This window comes from Nelumbo nucifera, chromosome 5, assembly GCF_055504915.1.
Source record: "Nelumbo nucifera cultivar China Antique chromosome 5, China Antique-T2T, whole genome shotgun sequence".
NCBI classification, from domain to species: domain Eukaryota; kingdom Viridiplantae; phylum Streptophyta; class Magnoliopsida; order Proteales; family Nelumbonaceae; genus Nelumbo; species Nelumbo nucifera.
The window spans coordinates 54,931,140-54,941,389 of NC_142653.1; the positions used below are offsets into that span (position 1 = coordinate 54,931,140).

General features: G+C 37.7%; 1 protein-coding gene across 1 annotated transcript; it reads right to left on the reverse strand.

The window, feature by feature from the left end:
* Positions 1-455: 455 nt before the first annotated feature.
* Positions 456-5,099, reverse strand: LOC104596772 (uncharacterized). The gene is made up of 5 exons (XM_010258052.2): positions 4,645-5,099; positions 3,985-4,486; positions 3,682-3,883; positions 1,860-2,339; positions 456-1,112 (listed from the first exon to the last, which is right to left on the reverse strand). Exons 1-5 carry the CDS (start codon positions 4,997-4,999, stop codon positions 666-668), a joined length of 1,986 nt encoding a protein of 661 aa, XP_010256354.1. The 5' UTR covers positions 5,000-5,099; the 3' UTR covers positions 456-665.
* Positions 5,100-10,250: the final 5,151 nt, after the last annotated feature.

Below are 10,250 nucleotides of genomic sequence, written 5' to 3' on the forward strand. Positions count from 1 at the left end.
TGGACTCACATTGGACTGTATTGGATTGGACCAAATCCAGTCCAATCGACACCCCTACTGCTAGTGCCCTTTGGTTTTTCCTCTCTCACTTTCAGGGTGGAGGTTAAGGAGAATAGGACGCTTAGATTTTGTTTAGTTTGAAGGAAAATGAAGGAAAAAGTACGGAAACTCACTGGCTTTAATGGGTCCTCTGTTCCAGACTTGTTGGGTCATGGAATCCTTAATGATTGTACACTGAAGAAATTCCAGTTAAAGGTTTGTGATAGTTGGTGACAACAAAATACTACATGAATTCTATTTCACCATTTCACCATTCCATTCTGTTCGGTGCTCATATCTTTGTTAAATTATGAGCAATTAAACCATTTCCATGTCAAAATTTTATTTTTGTGCATCAACAATAGAATGCCTTCCAAAAGCCATAAAATAAGTAAGAACAATAGGCCTATCACAAAAATTCTAGACTAGGAAAAGGTGGACGGCATTACATATATTCTATAATAAAAAGTTAAATATATAATACGGATACATATGATGACTTATAAGCCTTAAATAAAGATGCAAATCGCATCCAACTTTGAGGAAAATTTCCCAACAAAGCTTAACATTCCAGCATTAAACAAGAGTCTAGACTGGTTATCAGAAAGTAAATGGTGACAAAAGCACTAGACTCTAAAGTGAACTAAGCTTGGATTGATGTATTTTGGAACCCTACGTTGTGGAGGAAATTTGGGGAGAGAATCCGCTATATGTTTAGCAGTCTTCAAGTAGGAAGCATATTTTCTGATTACCCCAACATCTTTATTATCAACATTATCTTCATGTATCTCACTTGATTCGTCACTGTTAACTCTGCTTGTGAGATTAGCATCAGAAAATGACGAGTAACCCACATCAAGCTCAGGCTTTTTCTTCCCATTTAGATTCTCCATGAAGGCTGTCTTTCTAAAACTCCAGGTCCCAGTCTTCCAGTTGAAGTGATAAAGTGGAAGGAAGCGCTGACCATACATTGCAATGAACTCTAGTGCAGCCAGGATGAACTCGAACTCTTCCATAGACATGTAATAAGGGAAGCTAACTCTTGCCCATCCAGGTTTTATTCCATTATAGCCCTGTAAAACAATTATAACGAATGAGCAAGCATGTAATAAGATCAATTTAAATTGACTTAATTGTGCACTGGATTTTACCATTTTAGAACCAATCCAAGGTCTAGTACTCATGAACCTTAGGCTGTGGCATTAGCTAGGGGCACAAGCATGTGGGCTTGGGCTGCCATGAGTGTTGTACCAGGGGTTGAGGCTCTCTGTTTTTAGAATTAATTCATGTCTTATAGACTTAGTTGATTTTTCTTTTGGTATGATATAGACTTAGGGCCCGTTTGGTTCGCAAGAATAATGGTCTGGAATCGGAATTGGAATAGATCATTCGATTCCAACTGTTTGGTTGAATGGAATTGAAAACCCATTCCCATTTCTGGGGGAATGGCATTCCCCCATTTGAGGGAATGGCCATTCCTTCCCTTTCCCTAGGGAATGAAATCTCATTTTAGCTTATTCTAATTTTTATTCCTATTCTTGTCTGAACCAAACAGACTATGGGAATAGACCATTCTAATTCCAATTCCAAGGATTTTGATTTGGATTCCGACTGCAAAATAAATGAACCCCTAGTTCATTGAGCATTTCTTGAATGGCAATGAGTCAATGACCCTCAAAATGTTCTTGAGCCAGCCCAAACGAAATAGGAATGCACTTTCATGCAGACCTGCCAATTGGGTCAGGTCGGGTCAATTGGGCCATTTTGGAGCACATAGCCAAACACCCATCTTCTGATTCACAAGTAGTAACCATATTTACCTTTTGAATGGCAGATCGGAAGGCAAGCGAAAGCGGCTCCTGAACACCAAGCAAATGATGACCATAGGGCCCAGCACAAGCACATCCACCTCGAGCCTGTATGCCGAATAGGTCATTTAGGAGCTTTGCATTAAAAGGTCCATGGAGAGGTTTATCTTTCTTGTTGCCAGACTCCCTCCACATATAAAGTCCTCTCTCCCCTATCTTTGATGTTTCATCTGAGGAGGCATTTGAAGTGGTGAAGACGAGGAAGGATAGAATTGCTAGTCTCTTTGTGCTTGTATTTCCTAACACCCAAATGTTTGGATTGGAGAGGAGTCTTCTAAGGGCTGTATTTATGTAGATATGTTCCTGAGCTTCAATTACACTATAACCAATGTATTGTTTCACCCAGAAAGCCAAAGCAGCTCGTATCTTCTGGATAATTGGTGGTGTCCCAGCATCTTCCCTCTCTTCGATGTCATCATAATACAAAGTGTCCTTCAAATGATTTTAATAGATTAGCTAAACCATGATCAAGGAATCGGAAAGTTAAGTAATTCTATATCCAATTAAAGAAAAAGTTCCAAGCTATATTTAAGTTCAACTACTCAGATCAATTGATCAATTCAATTCAACTAAATTAGGCCTTTTGCCAACTATATGGGGTCAAGCTGCATGAATCCTGTTCTATTCAATGCCAAGTCCAATATAGCCTCTAAATTATTTCTCGCTGCTTCAATCCATGACTTTGTTGAATATATCAAGCTAGTTTTTTATAACTGAGACTTGATGATGCTTAGTAATTAAGTATTTGCTAGGGTTTCAAATAATATCCATTTGTTGGAATTAGGGCTACAATTCAGATTGCCAAATTTGAAGAATTTAAACTACATCAGGCTTAGATTAGTGTTTGGGCCTACTGAAAATTTAATAAATTCCGAATCCAATCCAACCCAAGTTGCACCCCTAGTCTCAATTTGAAGTCAAATTCAATCTTTAAAATATGATCCAGTAATATTTAAGTATAATAAGCAAGGTTTTTAAAACCGATCCGGATAACAAACCGGTCAGGGATCCGGTTCCCTGGTTGAATGGTCAGCTCGTTCTGATAAAAAATAAAAGATGGTCAAAACCGTTAAACAATTCAAACGGTTCAAATGGTTCAACCACCCAGATCAACGGTTTGTTGATCAAATCAACATTTTTCTGACAAAAAATCGGTTTTAGAGAAAAGAGGAACCAGTCACCTTACCAGTTTCCAATTTTTCCAGTCCGATCCGGTTTTGAAAATAAGTTTATTTTAAAAAAATGATTAATAATTTAATATGCATTTATTAATAAAATACAATCTCAGAAAATGTGAATTTGAGTCTGAGAGCGACCACTTGATGAACTGCCAAAGGTTAAAACTCTATTCAGTCTATCCCTCCCAAGACCACCAACATTGGATAATGGCCTGAAGGTTGTTTTACCAAACTGTCGAAAGTTCTAGTCTTTTAGTATTTCCTTCCAATAAGTCAGTTATTCATTTTTAGTTTATTTTATTAAATGTATCAATATCCGAATGTAAATGTACCCTGTGAGGAAACTTGTCGTTTCCTGATATTCATTTATAGAAGATTGATACTAGTAATTAATGGGTATATGGTGTCTACCCACCATCAGAATAAGAGGTATCCCAAATTAACTCTCCAGTAGGTAAACCAATTAATGGTGATGTAGATGGGCTACCAAAGCTTTTAGTTAATCCAAGAGAATGGGCATTCTGGGTACTAGAGAAGTGCAAATATATATATAACTAGGTACAATCTTCCCATGCAAAATGGTTGATATAGCTTACCCTTTCAGAGAATCCGTTGACAAAGCTAACAGTTCCTCCTCCACAGGTGGAAGGGGGAGAGAACCTCAGCTGATACAAGGCCTTGCTCATCAGAAGGATACCAGGGGTTCCGGGCCCACCTAGAAACTTATGTGGGCTAAGAAAAATAGCATCATAACCATCAAGCTCTCCTGATCTCATATCAATCTCTACATAAGGAGCACTGCACAAAATATAATTAATTATCATCCTAAGTGTCATGGAATTAATCTATCAAGATAAGTTTGTTAAATCAAGCCACAGAAACCATCAAAGGAGACAGACCTTGCAGCAAAGTCAAAGCATGCAAAAGCACCATTCTGGTGAAGAAGCTGGGCGATGGCTCGTGTTTCAGTGTAGACTCCAGTGACATTGCTGCAAGCTGAGAAGGAACCCAACATAGGACGGTTGGAGGATTTGAAAGACTCAAGTTGGAATCTCAGAGTTTCCATGTCTGTAAGTCCATCATCTTTGATGCCAATCTCTATGACCTCTGCTAGGCTTTGGCGCCATGATAGAAGGTTGGAGTGGTGCTCATATGGCCCCACGAATACCACCCATCTCTCCTCACTGCTCAGGCTCTTCACCATTCTTTCTCTCATGCATGAAGGAACTGCAATCCCCATCACCTCTTGTAGGCGCTTGATGGAAGCAGTGGTGCCAGAGCCACAGAACAGGAGTGCATCATCTTCTCCCCCACCCAAGCATCTCTTGATGTATTCAGTTGCTTCATGCACCATCTTGGTCGTCCTCTCTCCCACGAAGCTATCACTTGTGTGAGTGTTCCCTGCCCACAAATGAACAAATGAAAATAACTGCAGAGATTAATTTATAACAGAAGGCATTATCTGAATTCATCTATGAACAAATTAAATAATGGGTCATTCATCACTTCTGAGTATTTAAGGGTTTTGGGCTTAAAGATTTGAAATTAATTAAGCTTACCATAAAAAGGAAGAACATCATTTATGATGTAATTCTCAATATAATGAAGTCCCCTCCCAGAGGCAGTGTGATCAGCATATGTAAGTTGACGCTTCCCAAATGGGGTTTCAAATTCAACATCTTTGCCTATCAACTGTGAGCGCAACCATGCAAATTTTGTCTCAGCAGCATCGCTCCTCTCCACATCCATCCGAAGCATTCTAAAGGATTCTGATCCATGGTTCAGATCATTGGAGTCTAATGGGTTTCTTCTCATGGATGAATTGATCTTCTTATTGTTATTGCAGCTAGCATGGTCTGCAACCTTTACTGGGTCATTTTGCATCTTTTCCAAGATGGGTTTCTCAAATTCCATGGCTGTGGAAGGATGCAATAGAAGACGCGGTTGGATATGGGGTATGAGGAGCTAGGAGGAGGAGGTGAAGTGAATTGTTGTATGTTGAGAGGGAGGACATGGGGCATGCTATATATAGGAAGCAACAAAGCAAATAGCTGATGGCTTTTACTAGCTAGATTGTACTATATATGGAGATGGTTGCAAGTTGTTTTAAATATCAACAAACACAACTATATTTGAAAAATCAAACTGATACTACCATTAATAGAGATAGGTGGAAATTTTTTCTTTTACTCGATAGTAATAATACCAGCAGTTTCATGGTGTTTGGTATCCCCTTAGTACCGACTAGGGAGTAGTGACTACTGGGTCATTCATATAACTTTGCCACAAATGCCTTTAACTCGGCGGCCACATGATGAATGTGGCAACTGGCAACCGAACAAGTGGGTGCACACTATAGGAAAAGAAAAAAAGAATAAAATATAAAAAAGCAAGTGGGTGCAATAACGTGACCAGAATTTTTTTTTGGTTTTCTGTCAAATTTACTATTTGTTTTTTCCATTTTTAGAGATTTCTGTCTAATTAATGATTGCCATGGAAACTTTTTTAAATTTTATGTAAGCAAATTATTAAATTAAAACTAGTCCCCATGGTTATGAAATAAACGTGTTATTTTCTTTTATTTTGCAGGTAAAAGTTTTTAAGGCTGAAACGCTTGGCCATCTTTAGTATCTTTTCGTTAATTTATCCCAGGAAATGTGGTCACACAGAGATAAGAGATAAAGTTTAGAATAGATGAATAATATAATGACAAATTAATCTAATGGAAATTAAACAACTTAAGTTTAAGAGAGAGCAATGGTCGGTGATCATTCATTAACCGAGACTAATGTGAATTTATAGAGTATTAGTACAGGAGTCTGTTGTACATTAGAATTCTTGTGATATGATTGGTTATTGACAGTGTTTTAGATAGAATGAAACAACAACTAAGATAACTTGTGAGAGTGGGAGCCATGCATGTTCGCGCATTATCCAAATTAAAACCGGTTCTCTATCAGCCCCTTGCAAGCTGAATGGGGTGACGTGAAGCTTAAACCTGAGCATCTCAAAGAGGCTTGGTGAGTAGTGAATACATCAACAATTTGATCACCAGAGGGTATGTATCAAATGTAAAGTTTCTTGCTAATGGATAGATGCCAAAGAAAATGGAGATTAACTTCAACATGTTTGATATATATGCGCATGGAAAATAGGATTGGCAGAGAGATACATGGCGCCAATGTCCAAGATCTTTGAGAAGAGATTGAATCCATAGAAGTTTGTGAAAAATTTGTCAAGAGCATGAAATTATGACTCGGTACTAGACCGAGCAATAGTGGATTGTTTCTTGAAACTCCAAGCAATGAGAATCAAACCCAAGAAGATTTCATAACCTCTAGTTGAGCATCGATCATTTGGACAGCTAGCCCAATTGGCATTAGTGTAATTAGTGAGTTGAAGAGAGGATGATGAATTGAACTGAAGTCAGTGGTTCTCTTTACAATGATCCAATGCTCATCAGTAGAAGAGTGCAAGAACTGACAAACTTTGTTGACAATAAATGATATATGTCCAATCTTGTGATGGTAACATACTACAAAGCTCCCACAATGCTTTAATGTTCAGTGGGATTAGACAGTGGTGAATGGTGAACCTGATTCATAGGATACTTTGCAAGAGGCAGCCACAGGAGAAGCTTGATGTCGTCCAATTTGGTTTGGGACAAGAGATCTATAATGTATCATTGTTGGGAGAGAAACGATCCTTTGGGGGTGAATTCACTTCAATCCCACAAAATGTATAGAATGGTGCCTCCATGATCAAGGATAGAAAGATAGGGGTCAGTAGTGGAGTTGCAAAAACCCAGGCAGAGAAGAACAGAACTGAGGTGAGAATACCAAGCCCAGGGTGCTTGCTTCAAGCCATAGAGAACACAAGTTGGGTGGTTTGGATCCATAAAACCCTTGGACTGATGAACATAGATATTTTTGTCAAGAATCCATGAAGAAATGCATTATTAATGTCCAATTGTCAAATTAGCCAAGAGTGAGAGACAATCAGAGCAAGTACGGTACATACAATGATTGGGTTAACAACCGGGCTAAAGGTATGAAAGAAATCCAAACCAGGGACTTGGGTGAAAGCCCTGAACAATCAACCATCCTTTGTAACAATCAAGAGAACCATCAAACTTTTTCTTTATTTTATTTATACACCCATTTAGTACCAATTATATTCATAGAAGGATCATAAGGGACCCATTCCTAGGTTCCATTAGCGATCAGTGTTCAAATTTGACTACTTGAGTGAAGGGTCGTGGCTCACGTTCTTTAGTGGAAATGAGAGATAGGAGTGTTGATAGAAGTGGATACTTTGTAGCATTGTGCAATTTGGGCGGAAGTCTACCATCATTGATCTGGTTCTCATTGAATAAGTGCAAGTCGGAGAAGGAAAATTCGAAGTGTTGTCAAGAAGTTCCTGAGTGCTTCAGTATCACTCTATCTATATGGGGGAAGAGGATGGCTCAGTTGTAGATGATGATGCTGGCTGAGGCAGCATTGTTGCAAGAGGAGAAGGTGGGGCCAAATTAGAGGACAGAAGTGATGTTGAAGATACTGGAGAGATATCTTGCAATGGTGTTGAAATGTAGACACCCATTGAAGAAGGTGATGTACATGAGGAGGAAGATAATGAGAAACCAGGAAATAATTCATCAAATACCACATGTCTAGAAACAAAAACTCAACTTGTAGGAACATAAAGGCACTTATTGTGAATTGTTGTACCCAATGAATAAGCACCTCAAAGATCAAAACATAAATTTGTTTTTGCTATAGGTCACAACGAGTAGCATGAACACCCAAAACATCTAAGCATGGAATAGTCTGGACTCTGGAGCTCTATGAAATATTTTTCATATGGAGACATACCATTCCATGGGCAGTTGGAAGTTGATTAATTAGGTAAGTTGTAGTTTTAACCTCTTTAGTCAAGAAGCAGAAGGGGAGATTTGAGGTGGCCAGATATTGAATTGGACCAATTTTGGATTGGACCCCGTCCAGTCCAAAATCAATTTGGACAGATTGGACAGACCAACAAGACATTGGATTGGAGCAATCTGGTCCAAAATATTTTTCAGATTGGATTGGACCTGGTCAATCCATAGTAAATTTATATTGGATTGGGTTGGATTAAGCCAATATCTGGTCCATTGATATAAGATAAGAATATAGGTGTCAATGGACCAGGTTTGGGTTGAAACCAATCTAAATCAAAATGAATTTGAACAGATTGGATGGTCTAGATATTGAATTGGACCAGTCCAAAATGGTCCAAAATATTCATTGGACTGGATTGGACTTGGTCCATTTATAATGGATTCACACTGGACTGGATCAGATTGGACCAAATCCAGTCCAATAGACACCCCTACTAGAGAGAGGGTTGACACATGCCTGTCCTTCCATTCAATAAATCCATTTTGTTCATGTATATGAGGACAAGCCAGCCGAAGAGAAATACCCTTTGAATCTAAATAGCAAGAGCAATTCTGATGCTCTCTTCCCTAGTCAAATTGAAATGATTGAATTTTGGTATCAAAGAGAACTTCAACATGTTGTTTAGAAAAAAATATCAAATACTTTAGATTTTTGAGCCATAGGATAGATCCATGAAAATTTAGAGAAATCATCCAAAAATAAAACATAAAAGGAATAACCATTATTTGACTTGATGGGGCTGGATCCCAAACATCTAAGAAACTTAAAACCCAAAGGATACATAAGCTGAAAATTAAAGGACTGAAGATAACCTACCACTCTTACCCATTTGACATGATTCACAAACAGGCTAACTTTACCTATCACTACTATAAGGAAGACCATATTTTTAAAATAACTTGTTGTACAATGCAAAGAGTTGCATTACCAAGATGTAGGTGCCAACCACGAGTTGAAGTTCCTTCTTCAACAAGAGCTTCCAATGTCTGAGAAATTGTGCCTAATGAGGGAATGATGGGAAATAGTACAATCCATCCCTATAGACCTCTCACAAAAGTATATATGCCCACATAGTCCTTCATAACACAACTATCTGAGAACAAATTATTGCAAATAGAAGGAGCATGATAGATATCATTTAAGGTAAAAGTAGGGGTGCTCACGGTTCAATTAATCGAACTCTGGGGCATATTTTGGAATCAAAACAGTACTACTGGTTTTTGGAAAACCGTAACTAGAACCAAAACAAAGCTCGTCAGTTAACCATCGGTTCAGTTCGTTAGTTTTTTTATTTTTTATTTTTTACAATATATTATAAATATATATATATAAATATATATATATATATATAATATTATATTTTGAATAATATATATTTATATATAATGCATATTTATTAATTTATAATATATAATATATATTATATATATAATATAGAAATCTATGTATAATGGTCGGCTTGGTGAATCATTAGTTTTTTATTTTGGTTAACCAAAATCGAACTGGTACCTTTAGTTTTTTAAAAGCACTAAACCAAAACCGAACTGACCGGTTTGGTTAACCGATGTTTCGGTTCGATTTTGATTGATTTTTTTCAGTCGGTTCGGTTTTTTCGATTTTTTTACTCACCTCTAGGTAAAAGCATATTCATTATAAAACAAAGATGATGAGCCAGAGTAATGTATGTGCAAACCTTGGCCATTCCCAACTTTCACCTGGTTGGAAGCCATGTACTTTGATCGATTTTGTATATTGTCTAGTTCTGGAGTCATATGGTGAGTAGCGCCTGAATCCATGTACCAAGTTGGATCAAAAGAGGAGCTTCCATTCCATTATGTGGACTCACAAATTGAGAGCTAATAACTCCATAAAAACCAAAACCATATCATGCTCAACGACATTGGAGAGCACCATGGCCGATATTATTACAAATCTAACAAATCAAATTAGGATTCTTATCTCTATAGTCACCATTGAACTGTTATTGTTGATTGTTGAACATGTTTTATTGATAGTGTTGTTGATATTTGTACTAAGGATATCCACAATCATGACCTCGGCCTCTACTAGTAAGATTGGCATTGTAAGATTTAATGAGATGTGCCTGTTCTTCTAACCAATTCTCATGGTTAAGGAGAGAGTCCAAGATGCCTAAAAATACCAAGGTCTGCTGTGTCATGTTAGTTGGTAACGACTATCACCACCGATTCATATTCACTTCCAAG